General features: G+C 39.1%; 1 protein-coding gene across 1 annotated transcript in view; it reads right to left on the bottom strand.

Moving 5' to 3' along the window:
• Positions 1-9903: 9903 nt before the first annotated feature.
• The window catches only part of OPRK1 (opioid receptor kappa 1), a 46912-nt gene continuing 39339 nt past the window's right edge, over positions 9904-17476 (bottom strand). Inside the window, exon 3 of the mRNA XM_019629005.1 lies at positions 9904-12754. Within this exon, the coding sequence (XP_019484550.1) occupies positions 12222-12754 (533 nt within the window). The 3' untranslated portion in view covers positions 9904-12221. The remainder of the gene's footprint in view (positions 12755-17476) is intronic.

Below are 17476 nucleotides of genomic sequence, written 5' to 3'. Positions count from 1 at the left end.
TCCATTTTCTTCAGCATGCTTCCTTTCGCCATTCCCCTTTGTAAGTTCAGACCTTTACTCTCTCCCCTTTTATGTTTTTTTTTAAGATTTTTATTGGGGAATTAGGGGATGGGAACAGTGCTGGGGAATTGGGGGAAGGGAAACAGACAAGTTGCTGTCCTTTTGTTCTTCAGTCTAGTTGTGGAGGACGCTGCTTCACTGGCTCAAGTTGGCACCATCATTGCGCTCTTCCTGGATGAGGCAGATCAGTCGCCGGCTTCTGGACGGCCGCTCACTGCGGCTGCTGGCCACTCACGCTGGCTGCTGGCTACATACGGTAGCCCATGGCAACCCACTGCAGCAGGGGCTGCAGCCTACACCGTTGCCGGCGACTCACGCCAGCCCAGCTCCAGGTTGAGCTGTTGTTCAGCATCTTAGCTGTGGAGGGCAGTGTCACTGGCCCTCATATGTGGGATCCGAACCGGGGCCCTCTGGTGTCCCAAGCCAGCTCTTAACCAACGCGCCACTCGGTCAGCCCCCACTAACAGTTTTACGTACACATTCTGTGGATCCTAGAACTTCCACTGTTATGAACAGTTTGAACTTCAGCAAATTAAAAAGATATTTGGCAGCAAATAAATATAAATAAAATGTAAATGAAATTCTACTCCAGGAACTATTATTCTCATCACATGAATTTTGCAACTCACTTCGCGTGAGGTGAAATGCCTCTCCCATCAATCACTGGGTCATTGCAGAGCTAGACAAAGCAAGTGTCGATTTATAGAGTGGAGAAGTCACGTTGGTTGGTCGCCCCAAACACAAATGCATTTGCAGTGCACCCTTGGTGAACCAAGTCCACAATCTGTCACCCAACAAACGCACCATGGCAGGTGCCACAAGGGATTATCTTTGCCAAGAATCCATCATCATCTATATCTGAAACTGTATTTTGATGACTTTACAATAGCTAGTTTCCACATCCAACAGAAACCTGTCATTGGAAGAGATCCCTACAGTGCCAATCCACCTCCAGGATGGAGAGTGGAGACCCAGTGAAATAGTCTGAACACAATAAGGAATGTCGGGTATTGTGAAGGAGGGTTAAATGCAGTATCTCTTCCAGGACCATTAGGACCATCCGGATGCTACTTAACGATGGGGACAAGACATTTTTCAGAGCAGGACTCAGCAGGCTGGGGCACTGTATTCCAGACAGACCTCAGGGAGCTGCTGTTAAAGGTGTTTTCCAGGCCAAATGCACAGGGAGTGCATGGGGGTTAGGGGGGCTCAAAAGCCTGCTGAGTGTCCATTTCCTAATGATCAAGTGGGTTCTGGACTATTCAAGCAAGGGCGGAAGTCCCCGCCTGGCTATGGAGGACCAGCCTGAGTACTTGGTACTGAACAGGCTAAGCATCACTATGGGATTAAAAACGACTTCCTTCAGCAGACAGCCTGTGGATTTCTCCTCACAGAGGGATCGGGGGAAATCAGTCCTTCCCGGCAAACCGGCGAACAGATGCTTCTGGGCTCCACGTAAACGCCACTGTACAGGCTTCTGCGCATCCAAAGCCCAAGACCCAGCCTCTCCTCTTCATGGTGAGTGTCACCGTCGGCGTGGACCTGGGCTCTGGACGGTGGGTGTCACCAGCGGCGTGGACCTGGGCTCTGGACGTACAGCCACGGTGAATGTCACTCGGGAGAGCGGCTCTATAGCAGGAACTGAGACCACGCCGGTCACAAATCAGAAGTGCAGCCCCAAGAGGTGAAGTGTGCCACAGGAACTGAAATGTGAAATCCCTACGTGTCCTCAAATGGGATGAGGGCATGGAGGAAAATGAAGTGAAAACACACTGAAGTTAATGGCTTGTTATTTTGTTCGCTGTGGAGTTCATCACTGGTGAGGAGACCACTGCTCGGCGCTGCCGCGCGGGGCGCCCGGGCCTGGGGCGCGGCCTCCTCACGGGCCTCTTCTCAGCCCATTTCAGCCAGACAGCAGGTCTCGCCAAACTCAAGTCCGGCTCGGCTCCCCCGCTTCTGAGAGACAGCGGACACTCGGACGATGGCGGATCATCCGCAAAATGGAGCTCTGCCCACAGCCGGCTGGGGCCTGGCCGGGAAACCCACCCTCTCCCCTTTTATGTTTTGATTGTCACAAATTATACTTATTTGTGCTGTGTGTTGATTTCTGCGTTGCAGTAACAAGTTGCCTTTTTCTCTTTTATTTAAAGAATTTTTTTCTACTGTATTCTGTATGTTATGTTTAAGTGTATAGTGTCCTATTTAGTGCAGAGGTTGCCATTTCCTGCTTCCTAATACTACTCATGGTTTTGTATTCTTTTGATATTTTGTTGCAGGTGGAATAGCCTATTTCAGTATTTCTTGTAATGCAGGTTGTTAGAAAATTCCCTCAGCTTCTATGTATCTGGAAAGGTCTTTATTTCTCCTTCATATCTAAAGAATATCTTTGCTGGATATATTATTCTTGACTCATAATTTTTCTTTTTCAATACTTTGAATATTTGATTCCATTCCCTCCTGGCTTGTAGAGTTTCTGCTCAAAAACCTGATGATAATCTAACGGGCTTTCCTGTGTAGGTTATCATCTTCTTTTCTCTGGCTTTCTTCAGGATTCTTTCTGTGTCATTAATTTTTGATAGCTTCAATACAATGTGCCTTGGAGCACATTGTATTGGGATTGAGGTAATTAGGTGTTCTATTTTGCTTTTTGGATTTGAGGATCTAGTTCTTTCCACAAGTTTGGGAAGTTCTCATCAGCTTTTTGTTTGAATAGACTCTCTGTTCCCTTCTCCCTTTCTTTTTCTTCTGGTATACCCACTATTCTTATGTTGCTCTTTCTGATGGAGTCAGAAAGTTCTTGTAGAGTTTTTTCATTTCTTTTAACTCTCAAGTCTCTCTCTTTTTCCATTTGTGTCATTTCCAGATTTCTATCTTCGATGTCACTGATTCTTTCCTCTATCTGGTCAGATCTATTACCTAAGCTGGCTATTTCACTCTTCATTTGTTTCATTGAGTTCTTAATTTCCAGAAATTCTATTTGGTTCTTTTTCAAGATTTCAATCTCTTTGGTAAAATGTTCATTTTGTTCTTTGATTGTGTTTCTGAGTTCATTAAGCTGCCTCTCTGTGTTTTCTTGCATCTGGTTGAGTTTTTTAAGAAGAGCAATCTTGAATTCTCTGTCATTTATGTCACATATTTCTATGTTTTTAGGTTCATTTTCTGGAGACTTTTCATCTTATTTCTGAGCTGCCTTTTTACCTTGCTTATTCATGGCAATTAATGAATTATTATTTCTCTTCCTAGGCATCTATAGGAGTGGGTTCTGCAACAGGTTGATAGGAAGAGGTCTTTCTTTCGCTTTTCAGTAGGTGTTGGTGGAATATTTTGTTTTTTTCTCCCACTGAAGGCTTTTATTCTCTCTCACACTGTAATGTTATATTTTCTATGATGCTGCTTCAGCTTCTCACATGATGGGAAGGTTCCCTGGAAGGTGGGCTTCTTCTCTGTGCAAAGATCGCCTGGATCTCAGGGTACTGCCTCTGTGGGGGCATGTGAAAAGCTTCTGAAGACCCAATGCTCATTCTGCAACCAGATTCATAGCCTATGTGTTTCAGCGGCTCTGGTTACCCCGGCAGGGATCTGCCCATATAGGTGGAAGTGGGGGCTGGGTGGGTTGTGAGAAGTGGCTCTGACCTGTACACAGTTATTTTGCCCCTACAGTCCCTTCCGTTTTGCCAGAATTAGTTGCACTGTGAGCTTGTGGCTGCAGAACTGCAGTTCTCAGAGCTGTAAATATTCTGTTCTTTTGATCTGATGCTACCATTCCACTTTTGGCACTGGGAGGGTGGGGGTGAGGTGAGCTCTGGAAGGGGGGGTAAAGGTCGGCTAGGATGCATGCCTATGTCTTCTGTCCTTTTCTTGGCATTGAGGGCTTAAACCACCGTTATCATCCTTCTTCCCTCAGTCTTTGCTCTGAAGTCTCTGCCATGAGCATTGAGTTCATTGTGTTATATGATGATCCCTCAGGCAGGACTGTGAGTTGTAAGGGAATGCTTTCCTCTCTTGCAACTGTGGTAGCTCTGGACTGCAGGGCACTCTGAAATTTGGTCTGAGTCAGGCCGCCTGCACTTCCTTCTCCCCTCCTCCTCCACTCGCCCAATTTGCCTACCTGTAGATAATTCCAATTGCTAATCTCTTAGTCTTGCCTGTATGCCATGCTGGGAGTCCTTTGTGGGATTATTGCTGTTCAATTTGTTTCAAATTCTAGGGGAGATTTCAAGAGGAACTTGTCACACCACCATTTCTGTGACATAATCCATCCAGAATTTCTGTTTGGTTCCTTTTTATAGTTTCAATTTCTTTGGTAAACTACTTCTTTTTTTCATTAATTTTATTTCCAACTTCATTAAACTGCTTACTGAGTTTTCTTGTATATCATTGAGCTTCTTCATAATTGCAAACTTGATTTTCTTATCATTTAAATCACAATCTTCCATGACTTTGAATTTGGTTTCTGGAGAATTTTAATTTTCTTTCTGTGCTCCCAAGTTACTATGGTTGTTCACGACATTTGATGGATTGTTTTTCTATCTGCACATTTGAGATAGTGATCAGTTTTCTTGTGTAGATACTGTTTTGCTCTCAACAATTAAGCAGGTTGTCAGGTACAGTACTCCTTTGGTTTTCCAATAGATGGCGCTATAGTGCACATTTCTGTTTCTGTTGCCTGCACTATTTGCACCTCTGGGATAGCTGTGGAGCTATCCACTTTGGTTAAGGAAACTGCCATGCCCACTGGGATGGTGGGTGTCCTGTTCACCTTGATTATAGGGCATCATCACTGTGGTGGAGAATGTGGAAGGTAGTGAAGAACCAGCTTTGTAAGCTCCCAGAGCTATCTCCTTTTCCCACTGTTTTTAGTTTTACCTGGCTCTGCAGGGGTATGTGGAGGAGAGAAGACAAGTTTGTGATCTCATGGCTCTGTCGCCTGCCAGATATGACAGTTGGTTCCACTATGTGTGTGTGTGTGTGTGTGTGTGTGTGTGTGTGTGTGTGTTTTAATTTTCTAGCCACTTCTACCAGGCTCTATTGTGATGGGGAGAGAAAAGGAAGATGCTTTCTCCAAGAAGGAAACTGCTTCTGCCCCTCTTACACACCAGACCGTTATGTGAGGTCTGCAGCTTGACTCCTACTCCACTGCTGCAATCACTGGAACCATGGTGAGCCATGGTTAGTGCTGAACTGCATCTGCGGTTATTGTCCTTGTCTTTCCCCTGTCCTGCCACCCTACTCAGTCCAATATGACCACCCTCAGATTCCCCAAGGAGTGGATCTTTCAGGCGTGTTTGTGTGTTGAGCAGGGGATCCTTTGCTGAGTTATAGTTCTCCAAAGTGTTGTAAATTTAAGGGAAGAAACAATGGAGACTTATTGAAGCAGAATTTTTTGATGTGTGTTTTTGTGTGTGTCCAGGATTATGGTCTCATGGAGATGAAGAATGGAGACACGAACCAGAGAGGTAAAGTTGCAGAAAAGGACAGTGTATTAGAAGAGAAAATACATTTCAAAGAAACAGAAGTGGGCCCGGGCAGTAGAGTATGGCTCAAGGGTTATTATTAGAAGAGAAAGTACACTCCAAAGAGTTTGGCGTGGGTCAAGCAAAGGAAGCTCAAAAGGTGCTGACTGTTCAGGACTTGGAGTTTTTATCCCTTCTTTCTCTAGAATGGGCCATTCCTATCTTGGCATGGGACCACTTGGTTGACACCTGTGATTTTTTTTTAAAAAATTTAAAATAGGGTTTTATATCTCTTTCATACATACAACAGTACTTCAAAATGCCTCAAGGTTCTATAATCACATAAGCATTTCCTTTTTAAAATTTAAAACTTGTCTTTTAAAATTAATTTTTAAATAGTTTTCTTATTGTAACATTGTGAATTGGTGCTTGACAATTAAATGGTCTCATTAAACTTAAAATGCTATTTATGATAATATCCCAGAAACAAATATTTGCATATATCTAAAGGGTGCTTTATATTGTTCAAACAGATTTTGAAATATGTAATTGAAACATTGAATTCATGTGTTCATACCTCAGCTCTTGTTTTATTTTTAAAGTTGCACAAGTTCTGTGTAGGTTTTGCATTATTGAATGATAGCAGTTTAGCATGTTTTACAAATTTCTGTCTTCTAAACATCATACGCTTTTCCTGAGTAAAGTCATCTATTTCTACTCCAAATGTATTTATCCAGGGTTTCCCTCTAAGTCCCCTGGGTGACTCAAATTTGATATGTCCCAAAGTGAAGAAAGACATTGACCCCTCCCCACCCTTTTGTTTTCCTGACTGTCTCTAATCTATCCTGTTTTACCCATCCTAGCAAATAGTACCACTGAAATACTGAAGCATAAAAACTCCTGGACCCCAACTCTCCCTGGAATCAACACATCCAGTCACCAAGTTTCATACTTTCTACCTGCTTACAATTTTCTTTATACATCTTGTTATTGTAATTCACTTTCTCACATTTAATTTTTTTTATTGTTAGTTTCAGGTGTACAGAACAATACAATAGTTACCCTTTTCACCCTCACAAAGTAACAACCCCCCTCCCCCATCCACTGCCCTCCCACCCCCGATATCATACTTATCTATTACAATTCCATTGACTCCATTCCCACACTCTACTCCATGTCCCATGACTATATGTATATACAATTATAGTTGACATACAATGTTATTCTACATCAGCTTCAGAAATACAGTGCGGTGGTCAGGTCTCTATACTGACTATGAAGTGGTCTCCCTAACTAGACATGAGGATTGACACCTGTGATTGACAACAGGCTATTATCTTATCTCTTTAGGCTGTGCATGTTCCTTCCCAGAATTAAGTCTATTATAATGCTATTAATAAATTTCCAGGCATTTGTATGATATTATAATGATGGTATAATGAAGCCCAGGTGAAATGAAGGTCGTTAGGCCTTTATTGCACAGGTGTGGGTGACTGGTCAAATCCAGTCAGGTATTTTGTACCCATTTGTTTCCCCATAAGCGTAGATAATTACAATGAAAAGGAGAAGGTTTGGGTGGAGAGCGGAGGTCTTTTGGGCGATCATACTCTGTGGGATGGGCAGGAATGCAGAGACCCAATGCCTGCTTCTAACTGCCTCCCTTGTTTTTCCCTTGAGAGACATGATCCCCATAAAATCTCTATGGGAAGTTGAGGGACAGGAGGTCTTTTCTTCTGTGTCTACTTCCTGCTGGGCAGGGGTGTAGAGCTGTCCCTGCCTATTTGGGGGATTCATGGAACTCTCAACTTATTTGATCTCACATGAGAGGAAGGGGTCTCAAGATCCACCTGGAAGACATTGTTGGCTTCTTTGGTTGTGACTGGTAATCTTGCTGGAGTACCCTCTGAATCCCCAAGGTCCCTAAATGAGGAAAAATAGATTTTAATTAATAAATTTCTTAAAGAGCAGAGCTCAAATCTATTGATGTAGGGTGGCTACCAGTTTGGAAAGAACATTAGACTTTAATATTTTCAATCAACAAATATACTGGCCTGGGGAAATGTTAAAATCTAGTCTCTGGGATGGGATTATGCAAGAGTTAGGTCTGGAATGGCTTGGGGAATGTTGAGAAGTCACAGGCATTTAAATGGTTATCTAAAGCAGGGGTGGGTGAGAGATATTCTATGATTCAGTCTAGGGGCAATCTTTAGTCTAGGATTCAGAAACTCATTAGAAGAATGAGTAATCAAAGCCAGGGACTAAGAAACTAGTGAAGAGGAGACTTAAAATTTCTATAGAAAACCTAAAAGTTGTCCAGTGAGGGGGCTACTTGCCTGGCCCACATCATCATCACTCCACCATAAAGCTGGGGGTAATGGTTTTCAAATTATTCTTTGTTTGTGTGTATAAATACCATGAGGTTTAGAAACACATGATTCATGGCAGTGATGTGATTATACAGTCTTGGGAGAAGGGCAGAAGGGCAGAAGGCTGCAGAAGGTTGAGTCTAATTTATGTTTCTATTGGTGGAACAGTATGATTTTGAATTTTACATATTTTCATAGTGGAAACATGGTTTTTCCTAGGAAGGGCAGTATATAACATTTATTCTGGGATCTTTTCAGCATTACTGTGAATACAGGTGAATTTTCCTAAGCAATTGATAGATTTAGGAATTTAAGATCATAGTTTAGATTCCTACATGTTATGGCCCTTTGCATTAATCATCCATAGCATTGTCATGGATGTAAAGTTAAAGCAATTATTTACAGTTTAAGAAACCTTTAACATTATCCTGATGTACAGCATCATCCAAACTATTAAAGAGTAAATGATTTGTCACAGTAATCTTCTGCTATGATTTTTAGGAGGTACAATTTTTATTTTATTGCAAGGCACATGATTATATATACAATGCATAAATATCATCTTTTAAGAGAACAGTATATAAATAATATATATTACAGTAAAAGATATATGAATATACTTTTGTTTCAGAGAAGAAAATTGCCTAGGGCAAGCATATTTATGCCTTTTTGGGATGGGATTTTCAAGTGTATGCTGAATCTTCTGAACATTTTTTGCTTAGAAAATAAATTTCATTGAATGGACATACAACTTGTAATAGATTTCTCCTTTAAAAAGCTCTAACTTATAGCCAACCAATGTATTTTTTTTCAGTAATTCATCATATTATGTCTTGACATTGGATGAAACATCTATAAATTGTCTAATAATGGTTGTAAAAATTTAAGAACTTTTATTTCTCAGTAATACATCATAGAATGGAGCCATTTTCTTAAGATTTATGTGAGTATTCCTTGCTGTTTTCAAAACTATCTTTCCAGGGCTGGCTGAGTGGCTTGTTGGTTAAGAGTTGGCTTGGGAGCATGAGCTCTGAGCAGCAGGGCCACTGGTTCCAATCCCACATAGGCCAGTGATGCTGGGCCCTCTACAGCTGAGATGGTGAACAACAGCTCGACCTGGAGCTGGGCTGCCATGAGTTGCTGGCAACAGTGTAGGCTGCAGTGGGGCTGCAGTGGGCTGCTGTAAGTTACCGTGAGTGGCCGGCAGCCAACATGAGTGACTGGGAGCTGGTATGAGCTGCAGTTAGCTGTAGTGAGCCACTGTGATCGGCTATCCAATAGCTGGCAACCGATCTGCCTTAGCTGGGAAGAGCGCAATGATCACAATACCAACATGGGCCAGTGAAATGACGTCCTCCGCAACTAGACTGAAGAACGAAAGGACAACAACTTGTCTGTTCCTCTTCCCCAATTCCCCAATGCTGTTCCCTTCCCCCAATTCCCCAATAAAATCTTAAAAAACAAAAACAAAAAACTTTCCAAACTATGCTTCCTTTTCTGGCATAAAGCCTGGAGTTTGACTTAAATTCTTTCAATAGGGGATGCCTCTAGATTCATAAGACTAGCCTGAGACACTAACAGTGGTTCCACTCTCCCCCTAGTTAGAATTATGGTTTTATACCCACATGCCTTATGTATGTCTGTTTCATTTCTTTGCATTTTTTTATTGACTCTTCACTAGTTCCTATCTTCCAGAAGTTGTTACTCAGGTTGGAAGATGGAGTCCATGTAAAGAGTTGATCTCAAGGTGAGAGATATGCAGTTCTTGTCTCAAGGAGACACAATGAACATCTTTGCTATGATGGGAGAATAAGAAAAGCAAGAGATGGGACATATTTGAGAAGGAATGGGGTTTGGACAAATGCATTGTCTAGAATGATGAAGAAATCACATTATGACCACTGCTTCGTGACAGCACATACACAAACACAGACATACACACACATTTGCACATGCATGCATGCACACTATGACACAGACACATATGCACACACTCACTCTCACACACATGCATGCACACACACACACACACACTTATGCACATGCTCACTTTTAATGAAGAAATAACATTTTTGTGTTATTTTTCCTTATGCACATGATGCACTTTATCATTCTTTATTGTAGTGCCTTAAAATTACATAGCTATTCTCCCTCCTTTTTTAGTTTTGGAAAATTGGTGTTAGTAATAATGGAGGTTTAAAGCACTCCTCATGGACACTTAAAGCCACTTGTCTCTCTCCTTGGGCTGCAAACTTAGATATGAAGAGATGCAGGATGATTAGACTAAAACTCAGTCAGGCTCCAATAATAGCAACTGATATTATGAAGGCATGTATGGGTACCAATTTAGAGAGAACACATTATTATAAGTTTGTTCTATGATTTTGTCTCTGTTATAGTTTTGCACTGTGTAAGAATCCTTCAAGAAAATCTCCTGTGTTTTTCTGTTGTAAAGAGGCTTCTGTATTTTCTACTCCAGTAGGGTTTATTTCTGGAACTACTCACTAAATGGACATCTCTTCTGAATGATAGCCAAGATTTTTAACCATGGGGTGAATGACAACCAATATGTAAGCCATTCCTATCTACATTTATTATAAGACTACAAGGACACCTAAGAAAAAAATCAATAAAATTTAATAAATGATCAAAAAGCACTTTGTTTTCATCAGGAAAAATCTTGCTTGCTGCAGTAAGGCATCTGTATGTACTATGAAAATCTGGAATTGACAAACATCATCATACTAAAATTCTGAAGCCACATATAAAACTTTCAGTCCAGAAGGAGAGAGTATATACACAAGACAGAAAATGCACAGTGAACAGAAGTTATAAAAGTAGTGATGTCTATAGTTATATAGATCTGTACACTTGATTTTCTTATTAAATTCAAGAGGATGCTGTCCTAATAACACATAGGCTAAGGAAAAGATGGGTGTTATTTCTAAATTATCCATTTCCTTTGCCCAGGCAAATTACAGAAAATGTCATTACCTCTGAAACCATACTTTCAGGGAAAAGAAGGGGGAATTTATACATCACCTGCAAGTTTTAGCAAAATTACCTTAAATGTGTTGTTCAAACCATTATCTTCAGCAGGTATGCACTTCACATAACACAGTGCAAGGTATGTCCATACCCCACAAATGACATAATGTCCTCATTCAGCCCACAATTAGGAGCTAGTCTTTCTTCTGAAAGTCAAGAATAATCTCTCAAGATTTACATGAAAAAAATGCCCTTCCTCCATGAATACTATGGTAATAGGTATATATTCATAATGAGATGTTGCATATAAACTAGATTCTACAAAAGCTACAACCTGGGAATGAGTTAAATATTTTGTGATTCATTAACACGGGAGTTATGAGCACTGTTGAAGGACTAATTGGTGCTCCGGATGTCTGAAAGAGATGGCACTATTGACTGATTCACAAAGAGAAGCTTATGTGGCAGCAAAATGTCTCAATATCTACTCTAAATTACTTGGGAGATATCATTAGCATGGCCTCAAGAAATTGCCTGGATGGAAGGCAAACCCATTCCCTGTTTACACATATACTATTATTTACAAATGGAACTATATATATTTTTGGTGGTATTTAAACCATTTTGTTTCTTAACATCAGGACATGCCTTATCATGAGATAATTTATCTGAATACCATGGTAAAAAATATAGTGTTCAAGAGATTAAACTATGTTGGAAACTACTTTTTGCATATTTAAAGATCAAGATAATTTTCTATTATATGCAAATATCAGACAATTCAGGTATGGGTCCAAGTCAAACTTAAGCTGGAATCCTTATTAACACAGTAACATGAAATATGTGTCTGTGTCGCATGAAGTGAGCTGGGCACGGGCCCTGGAAATGGTTGTCATTCTTACTGAGGTTGTGACTGTCAATGTTAGGCATCTGGTTTGAATGCCCACTAAGATCTGAAACAAGTGTTCTTTTTTCTTTTTTTTAAGCACAAATTTTGAAACCACATTGCATAAGAAGGTCACAGCAGCTGAATCCCTAAGTAAATCTATGTAACCAGAAAAAAAAAGGCGTTTCTTGTTCGTCAAAGGAACTGAGAGTCAGCCTTGCTTCACTGCCATAGAGAAGGATTGTGTTTGCTAACTCAGATCTTTTGTACTCAATCCTAAAGCCTTGATATTTCCACTGACCTGGGTTGCTAATGCAGCCTGAGCCTTATGACTTTGGACCAGGAGATTTCTAAGTTTGTTAGACATTCTACTTTTCCATCTCAGACTGCAGTAGTAATCTGAGTTAAACCTAGATCATTGAACTCTTCTCTTCCTGGAGAACTATAAGACGACATCTCCACGACTAGTCATACTGGTTTATTTATGCCATCAACATCCCTCATGTAAGCAGTATCCTGAACCGTATTTCTGACTCTAGTAGTGCTCTGTCGCTCCATCCTCATCTTAATTGGAAAGCAAAAGTCCCTGAAACACCTCTTGAAGTTTTCATCAAGAAAGGCATAGAGAATGGGGTTCAGGCTGCTGTTGGTGTAACCTAAGGCGATGCAGAAGTAATAGCTGGAGAGGGCAGTCGTGCTGTGGGAGGTGCTCCCCAGAGCCTCCACAAGGATGAAAATGTGAATGGGAGTCCAGCAAATGATAAAGACTGCCACCACCACCAGGACAAGCCTGGTGATCCGACGCAGGTTGCGATCTTTCTCTCGGGAGCCAGAAAGGAGTCGGACGCTCTTTAATCGCAGGATCATCAGAGTATAGCAGATGATGATGATGATGACAGGGATCACAAAAGCAAATACAAAGACGCAAATCTTCATGAAGAGGTCCCACCAGAAGTAATCGTCATCCGGGAACTGCAAGGAGCACTCTATGATATCTATGTCTGGAGGAGGTGAACAGAACAAACAAACCCACAAAAAGAAAATTATCATCATGGCGGCAAAGTGTTTTAAATGTGCATTTTAACACCTTGAGTTGCAAAGGTCCAATTATGGTGAGATGATATTACCTGAAGCAGATCACCTAATTAGGAATGAATGCCATATATATTAACCATCTTATCTTTGCTCATGGAAAAATGAACCCCAAAAGTCACCATTTATTGGTAACACACATGAAACTACAGGATAAATTAAATTAGCTAGTAATATGAATTATCTAGTTGTGGAAACTGGTTTGACATGGATGACTTTAAGAACAGCTAAATTGTTAATTTACAGTATAAGCACTTATTTGCATTTCCATTTATTAACAAGGCTCCGGCAATAAAAACTAGTATCTATTTGTAATAAATGACTAAATATTTTAAATCTAACCATTTAATTTAATAAAAGCCAACTTGTCAAAAAACATTAACTTGTTTACAAGAAACCATTATGTAGGTCAATAAAAATGTATGTGAAGTTTGTCTAAATATGACTCTGGTATTGTGATTTAATGGAACCAATGAAGATGCTTAAAGGCATCATCTGATGATTAAGGGCATTGCTGAAACATGAGTAAACTTTTGAAAAGGAGGAGAAGAAAGAAAATGGAAGAAGGAAGGGGGAGGAAAATAACGAAAAGAATCATCAACATCATCAAGGAAATTCATAAATCAGACACATTTTTCATTTCTTTCAACATTGATTATGTAACAGGTAAAACACATTTTCATATGATTACTTAGAAAATGGATTATTTGCTCTACTCCTCTTTGATAGAGAGTACTTTCTTTGGAGTGACCTTAATATTAGAAACAGCAGAGATCAAGGATAAGTATATTTTGTAATACATTCATTGGGGATCCACTCATTCCTCCAGGGCTCCCCTTTTTCCCAAACATCAACCAGCACACATTTTTTTCTTCTTGTCTCTGATCTGTCATTAAACACAAAGCAGGCCAAACTCTCCTTGTGCTGATCTTTCCTTATGGATAAAGTACTAATGGGCAACATTGAGTGCAATTTTTATAATGAAAATATTTTCTTCTGACATTGGAAAAAATTTGCTTCAAAAATACCACAAGAGTATTTTTTAAGTAGTGAAACAGTTCTATTAATAATGTTTTCTTCAAAACATTTTAATATGATCTTAATCAAATACCTCTTAATAAAATAAAATGTATCTTCTTAGAATTTCAATAAGACATAGTTTCAAAAAGAAAGAATGTAATAATTTTTGGCTGATTAATAAAAATTTATATCTTGGAGACATACCTGTTATCAACAAAATACCAGATCAAGCCTCTCTGTAGTAAATGAAAGCTCCCAGAAAAACTTGTAATTTTTGATTCTCTATAAAAATAACCGTCCAAAATACTATTACTATTAGAAATGAGCAAGCATCTCTTTTAATTTTTGTTTTAGTGTTTATGGGGCTAAGAAGATTTAAAATGATTTTTAAAAAATAATCATGATCATCATAGAAAATAGGTATTTATTAAACAAATTTTGATAAGTGGCACATTGCAAAAATCTGAGTTTAAAAGCTGAAAGCAATAAAGGAACCAAGACAAACAAACAAAGAAACAAAAACTCATAGACACAGACAACAGTTTAGTGGTTACCAGAGGGGTGGGGGTGATAAAAGTTGGAAAAGGGGGTTAAATACATGGTGATAGAAGAGAACTGACTTTGGGTGGTGAAAACACAATGCAATTTATAGATGATGTATTATTGAAATGTACACTTGAAACCTATATAATTTTACTAACCAATGTCACCCCAATAAATTTAATTAAAAAATAAAATTTAGGGCCGGCCGAGTGGCTTGTTGATTAAGACTTGGCTTGTGAGCATGAGCTCTGAGCAACAGGGCTACTGATTCGGATCCCACATGGGCCATTGACGCTGAGTCCTCTACAGCTAAGATGGTGAACAACAGCTCGACCTAGGGCTGGGCTGCCATGAGTTGCCAGCGAAGGTATAGACTACAGTGGGGCTGCAATGGGCTGCCATAAGCTACAGTGAGCGACCGGCAGCCTGCATGAGCTGCTGTGAGTTGCCGTGAGTGGCCATCCAATGGCCAACAACCGATCTGCCTCAGCCAGGAAGAGCGCAATGATCACAATACCAACATGGCCCAGTGAAGGGACGTCCTCCACAACTAGACTGAAGAACAAAAGGACAGCAACATGTCTGTTCCCCTCTTCCAGTTCCCCAATTAAAAAATAAAAAATAAAAATAATAAAATTTACCCTGGGTTTGATTTGTCTGTTGAATCTAGCTTCTTTGAAGGTAGGGGACACAATTTTTGTTTTGTTTTGTTTTGTTTCTGCTTAACTTTTGGGTATTCCAATGTTATGTCTTTCTTGTGGTTGGCCTCAGCTTAAATATCACTTCAGAGACATTTATGTAGAGGTCAATATATTTGAATAGTCCTCTCCCCTGTAACTTGTATTATCTCTATATATTATACTCATCCTATTTTGTATGACTATATAATGACAGAAGTTAGACAGAAACTCTTCGGCAATAAGTTGTTACCTTTCTTAATGTTTTTTTTCTCCATCTAGAATATAAACTGCCTTAGGATAAGTACCCAGCCTGCCTTATTCAATATTTATTCCCTGCCAGATAAAGTGGTAGAAACACATGGTGTTTAAGGAGAATAAATTGTGAAATAAATGAACAAGTGAATACCACCTGGGAACTTTTAAAAACATGAACTTATTACAGTAGTTATTATGGAAGAGTAACCTCGTAAGGTAAACAAAGCACTATAAGGGCCGATGTTTAACTTGGACTATCTTTTAACTCTGAGGATCAGCTTCCTCTTGAATAAATTGTCTTGCATTGCAGTAGGAGCTCAAAAATATTTGATGAATGGATAAAATAATCAACTACAGCTACTTTTACAAGAATTTGGAAAGCATCCTATGGTAGAATTGGAAATATCCTCCAGAAATGTCAATGAAGCTTAATTTATACCAAAAAAAAGGAAAAGAGAGTACTGAGGCAATCATTGAGTGAATTCGAGTTCAAGCACACCATTTTTATTAAATGCTCTGATCCAGGAAGAAGAGTGCATCTTTAGCTTTAAGGACATACATTTAAAAAAAAATGAAATTGGACCCTTATTTTACAACACACACATAATTCGACGCAAAATAGATTAACAATTTAAATAAAAAACCTCAAACCATTAATATCCTGAAAGAAAACGTGGGGATAAAAGCTACTTGGTATTGGTCTCGATGATTTTTTTGTGTATGATATCAAAAGCACAAGCAACAAAAACAAAAATAAACAAGTCAGGTTACATCAAACTAATCCAAACCAAAAAAACTTCTGCAGAGCAAGCAACACAATCAACAAAATGAAAAGAGAACTTACAGAATGGGAGTAAATATTTTAAAACCATATATTTAAAACGGGGTTAATATGTAAAATACATAAGGAATGCATGCAACTCAATAGCAGTAAAACAAATAACCTTATTTAAAAATGGGCAAAGAACCTGAATAGACATTTCCCCAAAGAAGACATACAAATTTCCAAAGACATATGAAAAGGTCCTCAATATCACTAATCATAAGGGAAATTCAAATCAAAGCCTCAATGAGATATCATCTCACACTGTTAGAATGGCTATCGTCAAAAAGAGAGAGAAAGAGATAATGTGTTGTTGGTGGGATTGTAAATCAGTACAGCCATTATGAAAAACAGTATGCAGTTTCCTCACAAAATTTAAAATAGAACTACCATATGATCTAGCAATTGTACTTCTGGATATTTATCCCAAGGAACTGAAACCAAGGTCTTGAAAGATACCTGCACTCCCACATTCACTGCATTATTCACAATAGCTAAGATATGGAAACAACCTAAATATCCATCAGTGGATGTATGGATAAAGAAAATGTGATGTATAGGTATAATGAAATATATGATGACATATTATTCAGCCTTAAAAAATAAGAAAACCCTGCTATTTGCAATAATATGGATGGAGTTGGTGCATATTATGCTAAGTGAAATAAGCCAGACACAGGAAGACAATACTGAATGATCTTACTTATATGTGGACTCTAAAATAGTCAAAGAAGCAGAGAGTAGAACAGTGGTTTTCAGGGGCTTGGGGTGAGGGGGAAATGGTCAAGAATACAAAGTTTAAGTTATGCAGGTAAATAAATTCTGGAGATTTACTATGCAGCATAGGCCCTGTAGTTAACAGTACTGTACTGTATCCTTAAAATTTGTTAAGAGGGTAGAGCTTATGTTAAATGTTCTTACCACACACACAATAATAATAATAAAGAGGGCAGGAGGAAACTTGGAACGTGACATCTGTGTCTATGGTCTTGATGGGGGGAAGGTATATTCTTATCCCCATACTTACCAAGTTGTATAATTAAATATGCTAAGCTTTTACATGTCAATCATAACATAATAAAGGTTTTTTTAAAGCAGTCTTTCTTTTCCTTTTATATTAATATTAGAGTGTCATAGTTTACTTTGGTACATATTCCAGTGTGTCATGGCTGTCATAATTATAGTTAGTTCTAATATCTAAATTAAAGCCTTCTTTATGTGTATTCTTTTTAAGAATAATTCTGTTTCTGTTTGTAGCTATTATGATAACCTAGTTATTATAATAATAGTAATAGGCAGACTATGAATTC

Source organism: Hipposideros armiger, unplaced genomic scaffold (assembly GCF_001890085.2).
Source record: "Hipposideros armiger isolate ML-2016 unplaced genomic scaffold, ASM189008v1 scaffold_822, whole genome shotgun sequence".
Taxonomy (NCBI): Eukaryota; Metazoa; Chordata; class Mammalia; order Chiroptera; family Hipposideridae; genus Hipposideros; species Hipposideros armiger.
This window is presented reverse-complemented; position numbering and strand designations above follow the sequence as displayed.